This window comes from Juglans regia, chromosome 13 (assembly GCF_001411555.2).
Source record: "Juglans regia cultivar Chandler chromosome 13, Walnut 2.0, whole genome shotgun sequence".
In the NCBI taxonomy this organism is placed as follows: domain Eukaryota; kingdom Viridiplantae; phylum Streptophyta; class Magnoliopsida; order Fagales; family Juglandaceae; genus Juglans; species Juglans regia.
The window spans coordinates 23,275,150-23,295,296 of record NC_049913.1 but is presented as its reverse complement, the minus strand read 5'-3'; the positions used below and the strand labels follow the sequence as shown (position 1 = coordinate 23,295,296).

Genomic DNA, 20,147 nt, shown 5'->3' with positions numbered 1-20,147 from the left:
ATAATAGTGAAATGATTTATGAATAGTAATGAAATTATTTCAGTTGAGATGTTTTACGAGATTTTAAGAAATGAGAGAAAAAGTTGAATACAAATATTATAAATTAAAATATCGTCAGAATATAATTTTTTATAATAATTTTTATTTTGAAACTTGAGAAAATTGAATTATTTTTTATATTTTATTTGAAAGTTTGAGAAAATTATAATGATTAGGTAATGACTAGATAAAAAAGTTAAAAATTTAAAATTAAAAAATATATGTATTTGTGATATTTGAATATTAAGATAAGATGGAATGAGATGATTTTGTTATCCAATTCAAGTCATAGTGAAATTTAGCTAAGAGAAAACCTTCCCGCAGGTCCCAACCGATATTCCCCTATCAACATCAACGAATGATAGGCTGCCACATAGACTTCACATGAACCCAATGATAGACCGTACTGCATAGGAAAGAAATATTTTTTTCCCAATTTCACTTCGTCCTCCTTCCCTCTCTTTCTCTCTCTCTCTCTCTCCTTGGCAAGCAAACCTTCAAGGAGCAGGACCACCATCGGAGCTCCGTAAGTCTCTCTCTCTCTCTGAGCTAGACTTTTAGATCTCCACTATAAGTCACCCTCCCTCCTCCATGAAACCCACTAGACGGTAACCCTCCCTCCCTTGACTCATGAGCAGGAAGCTCAATGTATCTGACAGTGAAATTTTTGCTGGCATAATAAATGTGATCCAAAACCCTTGATGTTTCTCTCAGGATTTTATAGAGATTATGAAGGTTGATCAGAGAACGTACTAAATGCTGACCCTCTGCTCATAGGTACATCTAAATCGTCATTTTTGTGTGCTTCCAAAAAATATAATTATGAATTATCCACAAACATCATGAGTTTAGTCTAGAGAGCAATCTCGCGCACACAAACACGAGAAAAATTCTACTAATAGCATCTCAAAGAGATGAAGTCAACGTGCTTCAAGGAGTTCAAAAAAATCCAAAGACAGGAAAAAAAAAAAACAAAATTATAATCACTGGGTTAGTGCTGATTTTTCCTTCTTCAATTTTGGCTAAGAGAAATTTTTTTTCCAGGAAATCAGCTTCAGGATTTTAAGTTTTATCCACCAACTAGGTCTATTTTCCTTGTATATACTTGGGCTATGCCTATCGGTCTGATCTGGAGCTCCTCCATCGGGATCGGAGGTCGTATGGCGTGCGGCAACTTGCGTTTGAATGTGGACGATCTGGGTTGATGGTTCCAAGGAGAAAAAAATACACGGGCGGGGTGGGTGTCAATGTCCTTGCTTTTTGATTTGCTATGGTGCGATGCAATCTAAAATGAGAATGTGTGCTTAGGTGATGTGTCAGCTCCCTATTGGCTTCTAGTAAACTCATATTATCGGATATACCGTTTCGAAGAGGAACTGTTTAGCTAAAAGTTTACCTAACCGGCTAGGAAAGCTTTAAGATGGTCTGGAAAGGCAGTTCATTCCAAACTTTATAATACGGATGAACAGTTGATAATCTTCAGTTTTGAGGTAAATAATTTGGTGGATATAGAATCTCTGTTGGAATTATATTTATTTTATAAATCACCATAACTAAATATGATGGTGTTCATGACAGTCGTATCTTCCACTATGTTCCTTAGAATGGATGAGAAATATAGAAAACGCTAAGTAGCCTTCTGATTTTGTCTCTTCAATTTGATCGTTTGTGTATTTTAAAATTTTTTTCTTAATAATTAAGAAATTAATTACTGGTAAATATTTGTCTCTTTTAAAAAAAATATTTAAATATATTTTAAAAAGTTTTGAAAAAAAGAGAAAAAAATTAGAAACGCACTAGGGGCACGCTCATTAGCATATGTTAGATGGCCCTAGCATTGTCCAATATATATATATATATATACATATATATTCATTATTCACCAATGATCTTGTTATCTAATAGAAAAACTCTAGGGAATGATCCCATGTGTGTTAGCCTCAGGATGCACCTGACGTTCCCGACCACATCCGTTTAAAGTTAAGAAGTGAAAAATTTTTTGAAGATAAACTCGGAAGTATTTTTGGATGAAAAAGCAAGAATTTTGAAATTTGTTTTAAAAGGGAGAGCTTACGGCCTTGCCCATTTTTCAAGCAAAAATGTTCCTAAAATGTCATCTCCTTTTAATTTTCATCTCTTATAGACAAAATCCATGAAGTTTGTCGAAAATGTGACAATGCCGATCAACACTCATTTCTTTCTCACTTTGTACTGTAAATTTGTTACTAAGCGTCTTCTAGGTGATTTATTAGATATTTTTAATTTTTTTGTTATATTAGAACTACATATTTCTCTTAAAATTTTTTCAGTTACAACTTTCGACCATGGGATTTATGATTGCTGTAAAACGACCTATGTAATCACTTTGGTTTGAAATTTCTATTGGGCCATTATACTTTGAACATATTTTGATTTTAGATATATATATATATATATATATTTTCTCTTAAACCATTAGAAAAAAGAAAACATTCTCATCTTCAAAATAAAATATAATATAAGTATTTTTGGATGGGTAAACAAATTTTCAACACACCTACGGTTGAGCTTCGATTGGCGGCCCAACGGCAGCCTACCGAAGATTTCTTTTAAAATCATTTTATTTTTTATTTAAAAATAATAATAAAAAAAAAAGACAAAAAAGAAAGACGTAAAAGGACAAAATCACATGTGCGCCCGAGGCTAATGCTGAGTAAAACTCTATATAGCTCCCGTTTGAATTTAAAAAGTATTTTATTTTATCTCATTTTATTATTATAATTTTTTTAAAATTTTTACATAAAATATAATAAATAATTCAACTTTTTCAAATTCTAATTCAACTTTTTTAAATCCTAAAATAATAATAATATTAAAAAATAATACTCTAACAATATTTTTTTTCAATTTTTATCTTTCATCTAAAATCATCTCACATTATCTATAAATCCAAAATAGCCCATAATATTGATACTTCTTCTAACATATTTAAAACTTTCTCATTCGCATTCTCCCAGTGTAAGAAGATGAATAGTAGATGAATGTCTAAATTAACTTGTATCAATGTTTCTACCTTGAAATACCTTCTATAATCTAATTATTTATAAATTTATTTTACAATAATACATTCTTACACTTTTAGTATGAAAAAAATCTATTTATAAGTCTTTTTGTACACACCCAACACACCACTAAAATTGATCTTATAATGATAAAATGACAATAACATTTTATTTTATTTTTTTCTAACTATATGGGCCTCATAAACCACGTTTGCAAATAGCAAAACCGATTAATACATCCAATTATATTTAAGTTTGTTGGCATGATTATGAGCAATATTATTAAAAAACAAGCTGTTTAACCCATTCCTTATACTCTATACATACACCATCTTTAATAATGTCTCTGTCTTTCTTTTACTTTAGTAAGATTTTTTTTTTTTTTTTTTAAATGACGGGAGAACCACCTCACGGCAAAGCCTCTTTAACACTCACCCATGGAACCTAAACCACCTCACAGCAATCCACTATCATGATCTCCTACTTAAATCGCAATTTGATCTTAGGGAGAATCGAACTTGTGACATGGAATTCATGCACACAAGTCCACCCTTTTTACCCATGAGTGGGTACTTTGGGAAGACTTAAGACCATCTTTTAGCTTCTTCCAATTATAGAATGCGTTGCAGCTCTTAAAGAGTCAGAAATACATATTTAACTCTAACAATCAAGATGTAGTGTCCCCCCCCCCCAAGAGAGTTGGCCTGTTTGAATAGTGAAAATATTTCATCTCATCTCATTGTTACAATTTTTTCAAATTTTCACATAAAATATAATAAATAATTCAATTTTTTCAAATTCTAAAATAATAATAATATTAAAAAAATAGTATTTTAATAATATTTTATTTAACTTTCAACTTTCATATAAAATCATCTTATCTCATTTCATTATTCAAACCGCACAGAGTTGCTATCTAGTCCTACTCAACATGCATCACTCCTCCATTTATTTTTATTAATACCTTCAACTTCCAACCAACATGCATCACTCCTCCATTTATTTTTATTAATACCTTCAACTTCCAACCAACATGCATCACTGCTAAAATGTAACATAGAAGGAGGTCCATGGACTGTTGATCCTATCTTATTCCAGAATGCATGTATCGTATAAGATTGTACTGTAGAGTCTATCGTCTCTTGTAACTTTCCACTTCAAAACAATTCCCACATTATCTTTCCTTGGCTTCTCCAAATATACAACTTAAACTGGTTGCACGACCATTTCTATTATTTTTCTAACTATAGTTTAGTAATTATCATAAAGTTCAATAATCTCTTAATTTTGACACTGAATTGTCAATTCCCATAAGAATCTATAATTTAGACGCAATATCCCAAAATCAAACCCACCTAGTTTTAGATTTTAAATTTGAAAAGATATCTGAGGAATAAGAATTCAGCACTCACTCTTGATTTGATCTCTCTTTCGGGGTTAGGAGCTGTGCGCTTTCGCATGCATCCCCCTGCAGTTGTATCATTGAAGCCATCTAGCCAAAGGATTAAAGATGAGATGGATCTGATGAATTGCAATTTCAGCAGTTTTAACATACTACAACATACACTGATCACCATATTATACACAATATTTTTGGAAGGGAAAGGACAGTTCGCTCTGTACTTACGGTATACTTCCCAATCTGTTAAAAGGAATAACATTCTTCTTTTGGCGACTTCACTCTTAAGCTTATACATAGCATCGAGCTATTTTAATCTCATTTATAGGTCACTGGGTCACTCTCCCCATGACTCGAACTCTTGATATAGTACCTCGTCTAATACCAGGTGTTAAAGGCCAAACTATTAATTTAAAAGCCGTACATCTTTTGGGGATGGTGATTTGATTAAATATCTAATCCTAAGGATCATAACAGTTAGCCACACAGAGAGGCACCCGATAGTTTTTTATTTTATTTTTTATAAGTAATACAATTAATTGTAAGTGCAGGCACAACCCAAATACCTGAAGTATCCAGAAGGATACACCCAACTTGCAACAAGAAGAAAAAGAGCAAAAGTCTTTTGAAATCTAGAAAGCTTGAGACTTGCGAGCTGTTACAGGCTTTTGCTTTGAAATTTCAGTGAAAAGATTACTAATGAATACAGTAAATTTTTGTAACAAGAAAATTCAGGACAGCCAGATGTAATGGATCTGTAACCACGCAACCCATTTCATGCCACATGTAATGAAACTAGACATGTCAAGACTCACTTGGAAGAACATTGAAGAAATGATAAACCTCATCTTGATCAATGATGCCAACCTCTGTAGAGCAAGCAGAGCAGCTTACTTCATGCAATGTTTCAGACCCGGAAAAGCCTGATTCACTCTCACCAGATGTCCTCCCTCTTTTGCCTTTTCTCGGTTTGGGATGTTTCTCTGCGAATACTTGGTCACTATTAACCTTGCAGTTCATCACAAATACAGCCCTGTACTGGGTGACATACTTTTCATGCCTACAAAACCAAACTCAAGCTCTAAGATATGTAGCCAATTTGAGCATACACACAAACTTTTAGTTAACTATTGCAAACAACAGAAACAGGTAACAAATTTGATACACTAAGATCGCTGAAGAAGCAAAACCAGAGTTAGAAGCCAAAACCATGAACACATCATTTCTGCAATTTCTTATTCAGAAAAGTGCTTACATTGCAAGAAATGAAGTCAACGCACATCTATACTATCCTGTTTCCAAAGCAGTCCCCATAAAAGAGGGAGAAACCTTGACAATCGCTACAATTGCCACTATTACTGCCATGGTACCTACCATTATTGTTGCCTCCATGACCATCTAAATTACAGGTATCAATCTTATAAAAAAAAAAAAAAATACAGGCATCAACTAATCATAATCATTGATGCCTGCGTTGGTGCTGCTATTTTGGTTCCCGCTACTGCCTCCACACCACTGCCACCCTTAGATGTGCTATCTCCCTAGTCACTAACACCATTGTGAACACTTCTAAAGTCATCGCCTACCTCACTAACTACCTTAGCCACCTTCACCACCGTGCCACAACTGTTGGTATCTCAACCTAGTTCTCAATATACACACCAGGTCCACAACAACGATTTCCAAAGCACCACCATTATCGGCACAACCATTTTCCTGCTTAAATCACCACAACTACCATAATTGCCTCCATCAATTAATTGGGGTTTGACACTAATCTACATGCTTTTACCTTTTTTTTTCTTTCTAAAAAAAATATATTACCAAAGATGCCACTAGTTCTTGAGAAATCACAAAATAACACCCAAATATAGTACTCCATTTCCAATACAAAAAAAAAAAAAACACTAGCAGTGATGTCATATAGGCAACACTGTGATACCCATTCTGAAAAGTGGTACAGGCAGGTGGTTTATGAGATCTCACATTGCTTGGGAATGAGAAATTCTTGCTCTTTATAATGTTCTAATGAATGCTCCAATTATATCATTAACTAGTCCTTTTAGAGTATAGGCCATGTGGTTTGGGCCTGCCATTGGGGTTTTACAAATGGTATCAGAGCCTATCCCAACCGGAAATGTGGGACTTGAGCCATATCACCTATGACGGACTGACCTGACGAGGATAAGTGATAAGGGTAAGTGGTGTATGGGATCCCACATTACTTGAGAATGAGAAGCTCTTGCTTTTTATAATGTTCTAATGGGACTCCAATTGTATCATTGATCCTTTTGAAGTATAGGCCATTTGGTTTGGGCTTTCTATTGAGGCATTACATACACCCTACTGTTTGATGCAATGAACAATCATTAATATGTACTACAACGCTCTCACATAAAAGAACATTTCCCATGACGCACAAGTCAGTAACAAAAACATGACATACATACATACCCCCACAAATTTGTGTGTGGGAGCGTGTTTCCTTTTTATAAGAACAGAAAATGATCATCTACCACAGCACTCCCAAAGATGACATATGGCCTGGAAACAATTTAACAGAAGCAAGCACAGCCTTAATCCACAATGGATGATCCAATTTATTTCATCTTTTGGTAAGAAATAATACCAAGATGCAGATATTGATTTAACTCTCATCAATTAAACATTGTAAGCCACTTCAAATGAAAGTGGGGCACCATCAAGATACGTAATTCATACAACTGAATTAACATGGTTTCTCCTTAATCTAATTTATGAAGAAGCCAAAAAAACTGGGATTTACTGGCAGTTTACTGAGAGAATTAACCTAATGTAAAGTTGAGCACCATAACAAGCATCAAACTTTTATCAGGAAAAGCTCCCATTAATATGCTAATATGTTCTCATTGAAAAATTTATTTTTGTATACCCTACCCGGCAACCCAAAAAAAAAATAAACAAAAAACACTAATGGAGTGCAAAGGCTGAGTCTATTTGCTCTATTAAACCTCAAGGTCATTTTACTTAATTATTACCAATTCAAGATGCTTTTATCTATCAGTGGAAGTGAAGCATTCTAGAACCCTGCCTAGATTGGGTGTCTACAATGTCCTTGATACACCTTACAGCTTCATAATCCAAGAAATTAATGTTTGGATACTGCATAGCTTGCTTATGCATAGTTTACCAATGGCATATCAAAGTTAGATTGACTATAGTCTTTGGACCAAATGGCATTTCCTTTCCCAATCAACAAGGTGTGGAAGTTTAATTCAGGGTTCAGGAATTCAATTCCATACAACTGTCTAAGTTGTATTTGCTGAAAACATAAGTCATCATCAGATTGGCCAACCTTTGTATTCCGAATAAACACAAAGACAATTCATGAGAATAGATCAACAAGTCCTGGCACATGTGCAATGCAGGACACTGCTGTCCATCTCATCTTCATCCAACCCTTCCTCCCCATGTACAGAGCCATTTCCCTTGATTCCTTCACTACCCATGCCATCCTATGGTACACTTTCCAGTAAACCAATAACTTCCACATAATTGACTCATAAATTGAAAGATTTACGCTAAAAAGGTTGTTTGGATCTTCGATTCCCCCCCGCAGCAAAAAATAAAAAAAAAAAGAATAAAAAAAAAAAAAATCCAGTTGTCAGGAAGAAATAAAGAAACAGCACATAAAAATACCATTTTGTTTATGGAAAGAAAACGTACAAAGAGGTTTTACCAATATACAGGTCCAATGCATATACCTTTGAGACTCTAGGCACAGAGTTGTAAAGCAAGCTGGGCAGCTAAGAACAGCATCAGAGCTGCGACCTTTTCTTCTCTTTTGAACCCATACTTCATCTTTATCATCAAGATCGGGATCATAGAATTCTGGTTTCACAGAGTAGTCTATTTCATCATCATCAGATACTGAAATACACAACAAACCATCGATGGTTAGGTTGTTCATTTCATAGCTCTTAACTTTCCCAGAATAATTTCAACAGGAAAATCTCTATCCTTCAATGGAATTAACAATCATAAACATACACAACCACCAAACATAATACTCAATATGTTAAAAAATCGTAAAGAAACAAAATCTCCAATAAAAATACTACAATTAAACAACAAAAGCATTAAACAACCACGCTTTCTAACTTCCAAGAAAAGTTTCAGAAAAATAATTCAACAAACTTAAGCATTAAAGAAATTTCAAATAACAATGTAACAATCCAAGGAATGACTAGTCAATGTTACAAGTAGAGCCCTTTGGAATTATTATAAAGGGCAAGAGCTTCTTCCTCATAAGCAAAATGGGATCCCATTTCTCACCTTCATATACGGGTATTACAAACAATGATTATGCAACAAAAAAAAAAAAATAAATAAAAAGCATTTTCCATCAACTCTAAAAACAAACATGTTTTACCCCGACAAACTTATTCCCCCACCCCAAAAAAAAATGTCTAATCATCAGTGGGCCCCACCACTTTCACAAACACCATGAGAAATCAATACCACTCTTACAAAAAAATAAAAATAGAAAGAAAAACTCTCACAAAACTAATATACTTTAAGTGAACCCCAACTCTTCCAAAACACCAAAAACATACATTTCAATTACTTTCCTTTCTAAACATATTTTCAATGGACTCCATGACCCCTCATAAACACAAAACTCACAACTATATGAAAATGTGCACAAAATCTCTAACCACCAAATTATATCATCCTAATAAAATTTGAATAATAAAGAGAAGATTATCATGGTCTTGGTGGATGGATGACACACAAATTGTAAAATGGTTAGTTTATCGAATTATTTTTTGAATAATTCATGGGAGTTAGAAAACCTTTGTTCTATAATTTACTTTAGAGGTATTTTAGTCGTTTAATTGGAGTATTGTTCTTAGAGAATATTACTGTTTTTTATTCTGAATTTGGATATATTGAGGGTTATGTTTGGTGGGATTGTTCCTTGGTCGTATTGATTTCATGTGGCTACCAACACATGGGAACTTCGGAAGTACTAAGGTCGAGCCATACTGAACACCATATAGATCATGTGATATACTATATGCACAGGGCCTCAGAAGGAAAGTGGTTATGCTAGAAGCGTGTGCAGGTCAAATTTTGCAAAAAGTACTAGCAAATTCTTTGTGACACATCATGTGCATGACCCCATAAAGTGACAATGTAAGCAATGCTGGAACAATTGTTTACCATACAAAACTCCGCACAGGCTGTCAGCCCTTGTTCTCAAGAAAATTCTGTTGAACCGACTACTTGTTAGACCCCAGATACACTAAATCAGCCTTGTTTGTTTTCGCAGATGAGATGAGATAAGTTAAGATTAAAGTTAAAAAGTTGAATAAAAATATTGTTAGAATATATATTTTTAATATTATTTTTTTTTTAGGATTTGAAAAAGTAGAATTATTTATTTTATTTTGTATGGGAATTTGGGAAAGTTGTAATGATTAGGTGAGATGAGATGAGTTGAGAAGTTTCTTGAAAACAAATGAGGCCTAAATCAGCTCCAGATTCAACTCCTGTGCATCACTAAAACCCAACACCTTTTCTCTCTTAACTTCCCAGGGAACCACCATAATCAAGTGCCCCCACAGCTGACACAGTCATAGGGTTAACGCATCAAGGTCTGCCTTTAAGGGAGAAAATCAGCATTTTCTTCCACAGGAGGAGAGTGATAGATTGGTTAACGTGGATAGAGTTGTTAGACTAAGGCTTGATGATTATTATGAGGAGAGCAATCCAGAGGTATTTCTTGACAATACCATATTTCAGAGAGCTTTGTCATATGGTGTAGCTTGACCAAAAGTGAAGCCTTCTTGTGGATGCTAAACAAAACTGGATAGCTAGAATTTCAATGGAAAAGTGTCATCAATTTGGACGTGCAAATCGCTATAACTAATTACTTTGTACCATGAAATCACAAGCAAGAAGCTCACTTCCAATTAATACAGTGCGAGGGGGTTATTATATGTAAGAGTACGCACACAAATTCAACATCCTGACCATGAGATCAGGAATCCGATGGAAGGAAGACGAGATGATTTGCATGGATTGAATCCTAGTATTTCTTTGGGTTAGGCTGAACGAGACTCTGTGGCACATGATTTTCACAAAGCTTAGAATGGCCCCCAATTTCTTTTCTGTTTTCTTTCTTTAATCCCCAAACCATATTCCTTCTCTCATACCTTTCTAAACGCTTAAATCCTAGAGTTCTCTCATCCTTTGACATCGACGAACCGTTCCAAACCTACCTTAAAGCCCCAATTTATAGCTGCCAAGAAATTTCCAAAATCTACTTTTCTCTAAAACCATAACCCCCCACTTATCCAAAAAAGAAAAAAGAAAACAAAATCGAAAACCACCACCTAAACAGTGTAATAAAAAGGTTTTCCTGCATCTCCCTCTATTAAGAATGATAAGACATCTTGTACACTCATCTCGCTTGTTACAGAAAGCCAAGTAAAATTGAGTTTTTGGAATATGAAAGTATGGTTAAGACAGTTTGCAGTAACTGTTTCTACTCTCTTACCTATATTTTGATGTTATCCTCTCATTCCTCTTTGCCTGGTGCTACCAATAATCCTTCCTTTATAGGCCAGTGGTTAAAACTCATAACAACTATAGTCATGGTGCAGATCTTGATGAGTGATTTGGTGTAGTTTAATCTTTGACAATATCTGTACATGTCGTGCTATCAAGTGCATTGATATTTCAGGCTTGCCTGAAATCTTATACTTTATTTTCAAGTTCTGTAAAAGTTGCACGCTAATGTGTCAATGGCCAATGCATTATTTATCATGTTCCTACATGCTGCATGCGTGCAATGAAAATACAAACCAAACCCTCTATAGGCTTGAGACAAGAAGGATACCAAACTATTTATTAACTAGGGGAAAAACGTTTCTGATGTCCTAGAATGTATTTAGATGTTTTCTTTTGTATACTTCTTGTGTACATGGGTTTCACCTATACATTCATTTCTACTAAAATTTCTTCTTCTTTAAAAAAAAAAACATGGGGAAAAGCTAGGTAGGTTCCAGGTGCTTGACCAAGTAATTACATATTGATATCTTTTTGATAAGTAATAAAATATATATATATTTTTTTATAAGAGTAATAAAATATTTTATTCCCAAGAAATAGGCATAAGCCCAAGTACATAGGACGTATACAAGGGAAATACCTACTACTTTCCAAAAACGAAAGTAATTACATATTGATATTAAAACTGGTGTGCAACAATGTCAATAAAAGATTGGCAATGCCTATAAGCATTATCATGATCTTTAATTCATGCGTCTTGGGGATTTTGAAAAACCCTTATCATACCCGATTAAGACCTTTAAAGTGTGGTCATGGCTTTTGGGAAGTAGAGATAAGAAGAAGCTAGCTTTCAAGTAGTTTTTGTAACTTTATCTGTAGATATGTTGACCGTTCACAGTCCGGTTGAGGTGTTATAACTGCCCATTAAAGACATATGAAACACTATAATGGCCTAATTCAAAAGCTAAGTTACTTCAGCTCCACCACCAAGAAACCAGTCTTTATGAACCATAGCAGGTAATTTCTGTAAATTGGGATCTTCCTAATTGGGCATCATGTCAACCCAATACCCTTTTGTTGTTCCTCTGCAAATAATGTCAAATCTTGGGCATCGTAGGGAACTGATCTATCCTACATCTCTCCAAAAGGTAATTTTCATCTAATTGGATGTCAGTATTCCCCAAAGTGTTGTGAGGGTTGAGTTTCTTAAAAGACCTTCATTTCTACGATTTTCTGGTAGAATAAAAAATAAGCAAGATATAAAAACTTAAGCAAAAGTCAAAATGTCTGACTGGTTTATGGAGAAGTCTCATGGGGTGAATCTTTTTTTTTTTACAAGTAAACAAGTATTATTAATTCAAGAATGGACAACAAAACAGTTACAAAGGTCATTATGCCCTATCCACGTAGGCGCATTAGAAACTAAGAAATCATGAAAGTTCATGCCATTGAAGTCTACAGCAATTGCCCAAGTACAAAGAGTCCTAAAGAAGAAAACTTTAAGCTCTGCCATAGATCTCTCTATCTTCAAATGTCCACTCATTGCGTTCCTTCCACAAGCACCACATGATACATATCGGAATCATTTTCCAAACCGCTTTGATCTGTTGCACACCTTGAATGGGGGTCCAGCAAGCCAACATTTCCACTACAGATTCTGGCATCACCCACGCTAGGTCCATTCTATTAAGCACCTCATACCAGAGAGACCTAGCAACCTCACAATGTAAAAGTAGATGATTCACCGACTCATCCCCACTTTTACACATGCAGCACCAGTCTGTAATGATTATCCTCCTCTTTCTCAAATTATCCGTAGTGAGAATCTTGCTTAAGAATGTTGTCCACACAAAAAATGAAGCTTTGGGTGGAGCCTTGTTCCTACAAAGCCTTCTCCAAGGAAATTGTGTCTCAGGTTCTTGTATGAGAACCTTATAAAATGATCTAACTGTGAATACCCCTCTCACTGCAGGAGTCCACCACAAACCATCTTCCTGTTGGACATTCAGACGACAAGAATACAACAGACTAAACTTTTTTTTTTTGATAAGTAATAATCTTTATTGATGTGAATGAAATTAGACAATGCCCAAGTACACAGGAAATATACTAAGAGAGGCACCTAATTACATTCTAGTAGACTAGAAAGAAGATAAAAACTCATGAACATTCCCTCCCTTCAATACAATAGCAGAAAACCACTGAAAAATAGAGAATACAAAAAAGTTCCATATTTCCCCCATTACACGCTCCTTGTTATTAAAACATCTGTCATTCCTCCAACCATAAACACCACATTAAGCACAAAGGAATCATCCGCCACACGGCTGCTAATTGGGCACTACTATGAGACCTATTCCAGCAAGCTAATAGGTCCACCACACTCTTGGGCATAGCCCAACTTAGCCCAGCTCTACTAAGAATAACAGCCCAAAGCTCCCCAGCCACCTCACAATGTAAGAGCAAGTGATCTACCGATTCTCCACTTTTTTTTACACATGTAGCACCACTCCATGATCACCATACCTCGTTTTCTTAAATTGTCAACAGTCAATATCTTCCCATGAGCAGCTGTCCAAGTAAAAAAAGCAACTTTAGAAGGCACTAACACCTTCCATATACTCTTCCATGGAAAGAAAGTGGGCTGTAGGACTGTCAAAACCTTACAGAAAGATTTAACAGTAAACTTCTCTTTCCTCGTGTGAGTCCACAACATACGGTCTCCCCCATTGGCCCCTAGCTTTGCTGAATACAAGTAACTGTAAAAATCTGCTAGCTCTTCTAATTCCCAGTCCTGAACATTTCTTGTAAAAGTGACATTCCAAGTGACCGTCCCATTGGCACGACAAAAAACTTCTGAAACTGGGGCTTGCTGATTTCCAGCCAAATTAAAAGCAACTGGGAAAGCCAGACAAAGATGACTCTCCCCACTCCATACATCGAACCAAAAGCGGGTACGTGTTCCATCACCCAACTCAAGCTTAAGATGTTTTTCAAAGGTATTCCACCCCTTCCTTATGAATTTCCACAGACTTACTCCGTAAGACCCCCTACCCTCCTTAGAGCACCATCCCCCCCACTCACAACCATACTTATGATCAATAACCTCTCTCCACAGCGAATTCCCTTCCTTATGATACCTCCACAACACACTTCCCTAAGAGTGCCTTGTTGAAAACACACAAGTTTCGTACCCCTAGCCCCCCATTCGCCAATGGACAGCTCACCCTTTGCCAACAGACTATACAAATCTACAAAACTCTCCACCTCCCAGTCTTGTGCCGCCCTGATGAAATTGATATTCCAGTGTACTCCCACCCACACTTCCCATAACCTCCGTCACTCTAGCATCTTTATCACTTGCGATCAGGAAAAGTAAAGGAAACAAATCTTAAAGAGCACTATTACCACACCAAGCATCCTTCCAAAATCTGATCCTAGACCTTGTACCCAACTGAAACCGAGTATGATGATGGAAGGCCTTCCACCCTCTTCTTATATGTTTCCATAGCCCCACTCCATAGGTGCCTCTAACTTCTCTAGTACACCAACCCTCCCCTAAACCACCATACTTCTTCTCAATCACTACTTTCCATAAGGCTTCCGGATCTTTAGTATATCGCCACAATCATTTTTCAAGTAATGCCCGATTAAACAACCTCAAGTTTCTAATACCCAAGCCACCATTGGAGATAGGACGGCAAACCTTCTCCCACTTGACTATATGAAATTTAAATTTCTCTCCTACACCACCCCACATAAAATTTATTTGTAGCTTCTCAAGTCTACCGGCCACACTTGCCGGTATAGGGAATAAGGATAAGAAATAGGTGGGTAGATTAGAAAGTGTACTCTTGATCAACGTAATCCGACCCCCTTTCAACAGGTACATTCTCTTCCAACCTACCAGTCGCCTCTCTATTTTTTCAATCACCATATCCCATATCGAGCAAGTCCTCGAATTTATACCCAACGAGAGTCCCAAGTACATCATAGGAAGAGACGCTATCTTACAACCCAATATCCCTGCCAACTCTCAGACATTCTAGACTCCCCCAATCGGCACCAACTCGGATTTATCATAGTTCACTTTTAAGTCAGACACAACTTTAAAACAAAGAAGCAACGCCTTCACAGCACGCAACTGATTAGCCTCACACATAATAAGCATATCATCTACAAACAACAAATGAGAAATAGTAGTAATACCCCTACTCGAGGATCCAACCTGAAAACCACTTGCAAAACCATTAGCCACCAAAGCCGAGATCATCCTGCTTAGTGCCTCCATGACAATAACAAAAAGTAGGGGAGATAACGGATCCCCTTGTCTCAAGCCACGAGAACTCGCAAAAAAACCCTCTGGACTGCTATTGATCAATACAGAGAATCTTGCCGTGAAAATTCACCAACTGATCCATGACCTCCACCTCTCCCCAAAACCACACATATCCAGTAAATACAGAAGAAAATCCCAATTAACATGATCATATGCATTTTTCATATCTAATTTGCACAGAATCCCTGAACTCCCAGCCTTCAATCTGCTGTCCAGACATTCATTAGCAATTAGAACTGCATCAAAAATCTGTCTACCCTTTACGAAAGCATTTTGAGGCTTAGTAACAATCTTCCCCAACACCACACTCAACCGATTAGCTAGTACTTTAGAAATAATCTTGTAAACTCCATTCACTAGACTAATAGGCCGATAATCCATAATCTCACAAGCCCCCACCTTTTTAGATATTAAAGCAAGGAGAGTGGGGTGAATCTACCTTTACACCGAAATCCAATTACTTATAAAAGAAATCCCAAAACTGAAGAAGCTAAACTAGGTAAGTTCCATTAATTTGAAGGGTGCCGATACACCTATAACTCTTTTACAACTATTTTACAATCAACCAATTTAATAGTGCCATCACATAAAAATTCATTTCAATTTTATATAGCCACCCTTCATTTAAAATAGATTTGTAAAAGAGTGGTAAGTTTATAATTTTCCTAATTCAAATGAGGGATAAAAGGAACTTTCCATGACAAAAAAATACAAGCCAGTTTTAGCAACTTGCTTAACTAGTATTATGCAACCAGAGAATGTGAGAAAGATTCATAACTAGTGACGCATATATTTGATCTCATTAATTGATCTGTATCTATACAAATCGACGCAAGTTTATTACCCAAATTCAAGGCAAAGTACGTTCCATTGCCAGATTAAAATACACCAAAACAAAGAGCTCCGAGATTCCAACTATAACAAGTCTCTGAATCTAATATAGAAAATAAAACCAGAATATAAAACCAAATTTGGGTTAATTCAGGGGAACATTCGAAGTTGGGGAGCTGTATGAAAACAAAAGGAAACAAAGCTCAAAAGAATAGACATTTCCCCAGGATTTGAAAAGCCCGAAGGGCACAGACAAGTCCACTCAAATTCAGCCTCGCATAAGCATAACCATCCAGCCTATTAAGCAATTTTCTCCAAAAAGTAATCAAGAAATAACTCTAATAAACGTATGTTCCATAAGCATAACCATTTCTCTCGTGTATCTTTCTACTTTCCTTCATATCCTAAGCAACGAAACAGAAACGGCAGAAAATGTGGGTGTGGAAATATAGGGATAAGGACGATTACTAGTTTGCTGAGAATGGGTTGGGGACTCCACCATGCTGTCTCCTTTGTTGCTGCCTACTTCCATCTCACGACTTCTCTCTCTCTCTCTCTCTCTCTCTCTCTCTAATTGAAATGGACGACTCGCTCCAGTCGCCAGAAATTCGACCGTCGGCGACTCGGCGGGCTGTGTAGTACAGTAGATTCCGGCTCGCAGAATAATCCGATTCCACTCGTACGACTCGTTTGCTTTTTCTTTTTCTTTTTTCTAAAATTTTCTCTATTATATATATTTGAAGACTCTATTGCGTATTATAACTAGTGAGAAGTTGAGAACACCACCCGCAAATTTATACAACATTTTGCCTCACGTGGTTATACAGTGATAAAATATGATTTATTGAAAAATACATATTTAAAATAAAATCCGCTTAAAAATAAAATTATGGGAACTTCTGGATGGATTCGTTTATTTTAAGAGTACTCTCATTGAATTAGTTAAAAGTTAAATTCAATGAGAATTTAGTTATTGAGCCATTAAATGTTCACATTAGAATAACTATACTCATTCCAAATAAAAAATTTACACAACCTTATATTATTCACATAACCTCCACACATCACATTTTTTTAAATTTTTATTATTTTTTTCATAAAATATTTAATATATGAATAATGAATAGAAAAATTAAATTAGTTTAAAAAGAATAAATTCAAAAAAAAATTTAAAAAAATATTAAAAATTTTAAACAAATGTGGTGTGTGGAGGATGGGAGGTCGTGTAGCATTACTCTATTCTAAATATTTGGAATATAGCTACAATAACATCTAAAATAATTTTCAAATTTGAAACACACTGTTTATTCATCAAATCCATTTTATATCATTTGTTTCTCTCTCTCGAAGTCTACATCAACTACGAAAATTGTCATTTTCCCTTTCCCATAGTTTTCTCCCTTCCCTCTCAAAACCCAGACACCCTTTGCACCAAGACCTCGAGTATTTCATCTTCGACCATAAAGACCCACCAGCGCACCACTACCCCACGTCTCGTCGGCAACAATGACACAGCACCACCGCACTCCTACTTTGACAGAAACGACCAAAACCCCTCTTTCTCTCGCCGATCTGCTTCTCCGAAGCTTAGGTAATCTATTTCCACGAATAAGATTCGATTCTCTTGATGATCCCTAACTTTATTCTGCACATCGCCGTCCCTCGCATTCCTTTTCTCCAAACTATAATCTTTGATTGTGGATGAGTTTAACTGTTTGTGTATCTTGAATTCTGTCTTTATTTATGATTGAGGGGTTGCATGTAAATCTGTTTCTGCGAGGATTATCTGTTTGTGTATTGTGAGAAAAATCAAGAATTTATACAAATCTATTTGTGTAAAAATTCTCTACTCTGTTTCTGTTTGTGTATATAAAGGAAAAGCAAAAATTTATACAAATTTGTTTGTGTATATTTCTCTACTCTATTTCCGTGAGGATTAAACATAATTTATACAAGACCTATTGTAATAGAATAGCAAGAATTTAAATTTCAAGTTTACATTTGAATAAATTACAATTACGGTAGTTTCTCTACTTTGAAATTTGAAGTTTGTGGTATTTCTCTACGGTAAACTTACTTGTTTGGTTGCTATTGTATTGCATAGCATGCTACCTCGAGGTTAGAAAAAAAAAAAAAGGTCTTCCATCCATTCATATATGAAAACACGAACTTGTCCATTGCATCACTGGTGTCACCAAACATTTCTCCAACTGAGCTGGAACTGAGCATGCCATGAAGATAAGCCGCTCGACCATTGTAAATCTGCAATTGTAAGTTATACATGCAGCTACTAGTTTGTGGATAAGACCTGAATGTATTTTGTGGGAATGTGAATAAGACCTGAATGTATTTTGTGGAAATACAAAGTCCTACCAATGTATTTTGTGGATGTAAGACCTGAATATATTTTGTGGAAATACAAAGTTATATTTTGTGTATTTTGTGGATGAATCTGTATTTAATATTTGAAGTTGTACAGATAGAGAGATCTTCTATACTTTGCTCGAAATGAAGAAGCTGTACAAACCTGAAAAGAAAAAAAAACAGAAAGAAAGTTTGCAAAAAAATATTGTTGAACGGAAAATAGAGTAGATATGGTTGTTTTGATAGAAGAAAGTTTGTAAAAGAAGATGGTTGGATGAAAAATTTAGTACATATGATTATTAGATAGAAGAAAGTTTGGTAAAAAAACTATATGGTAGAAGAAAATTTGGTAAAAAAAAAAATATAGTTGGATGGGAAATATTGGATTGGTTTGTAAATTAAGACATTTATATAGAATTTTAGATAAGTTTAATTAGACGTTTGTGATTATAGCATTAAATGACAATTGAAAAAATAATATTTTTTTAACCCATAATGTAATTAGAATATAATTACTAATTAATATATAATATTATGAATAGTAAAATATGATAAAATAAAATAATTTCATAATTAAAAAAATTAAAATATTTTTGAAAAATTATTAATTACTCATGAATAAATGGATAATCCAATGTAGAGATTTAATGTGAATAGCCAAAGCCAAATTTATCTTTTATTATTTTATTGTCATATAATGAAAAAATAGCTATTTCAATATGGAGACTTATGTGAATGGAATAGCTAAAAGTTAAATTTATCTTACATTCATAAAAAATATACTTTAATTTTAGCTAATACAATGAGAGTGCTCTAAGGTAGCAAATCATGCGTTGGCGGTTGAAGTCCGCATAACTGTGCCACATGCATGTAACACGATAATGATGTTAGTCATTTCATGGGATCCTCCTTACCACTCTATCGAGGAAAGAATAAGGGTAGTGATAGGCTAACAACTCATTCACAACTTATAGACAACTTTAAATATAATAATATTTTTTATTATATTTAAACTCATCAAATCAAAAGTAAAAGTCAAAATCAAATTTAAAAGTCTTTACACTATCACACACTATCTACATGACATAATTTGATCTAGAAGATAAATTTTAAAATTTAAATCTTACAAATCAAATTATATCATGTAGATGATGTGTGGTGTGAAGACTTTTAAATAGTAGTGAGGAAATTGAAAAACTTAAGCAAATGGAAAATGATTAATTATATTTATTTGAGAAGTGCTACAAATATAAAGAGATTACACAAAAGTAAACTTACAAACTATCACATCAAGCCATGTCATTTATAGATTTATTTTTATGTAATTTTTTGTAGCTAAAGTATTTCTTTATTTATAATATATCTTAGCACTCCCCTCATGCATGGGACAAACTCCTCATTAAAAGTGTATCCATCATGTAGAATATTTGATTAAATGCGTGAAGTGTAAAGTCAATATTTAAATGTAAGATCTCTGCTTTGATGCTATATGAGATTGCTACTTGTCCCGAATGTGATACCACATCTGATAATGATAAAAGTAGGTGGAGTAAGAGATCCTACATGGCTTGGAAAA

At 34.9% G+C, this 20,147-nt stretch overlaps 1 protein-coding gene across 1 annotated transcript; it reads right to left on the bottom strand.

Annotated features, from left to right (window-relative positions):
• Window positions 1-4,941: 4,941 nt before the first annotated feature.
• LOC108988457 (E2F-associated phosphoprotein) lies at window positions 4,942-16,974 on the bottom strand. Its single transcript, XM_018961718.2, has 3 exons — window positions 16,676-16,974; window positions 8,223-8,388; window positions 4,942-5,539 (listed from the first exon to the last, which is right to left on the bottom strand). Exons 1-3 carry the CDS (start codon window positions 16,737-16,739, stop codon window positions 5,284-5,286), a joined length of 486 nt encoding a protein of 161 aa, XP_018817263.2. The 5' UTR covers window positions 16,740-16,974; the 3' UTR covers window positions 4,942-5,283.
• Window positions 16,975-20,147: the final 3,173 nt, after the last annotated feature.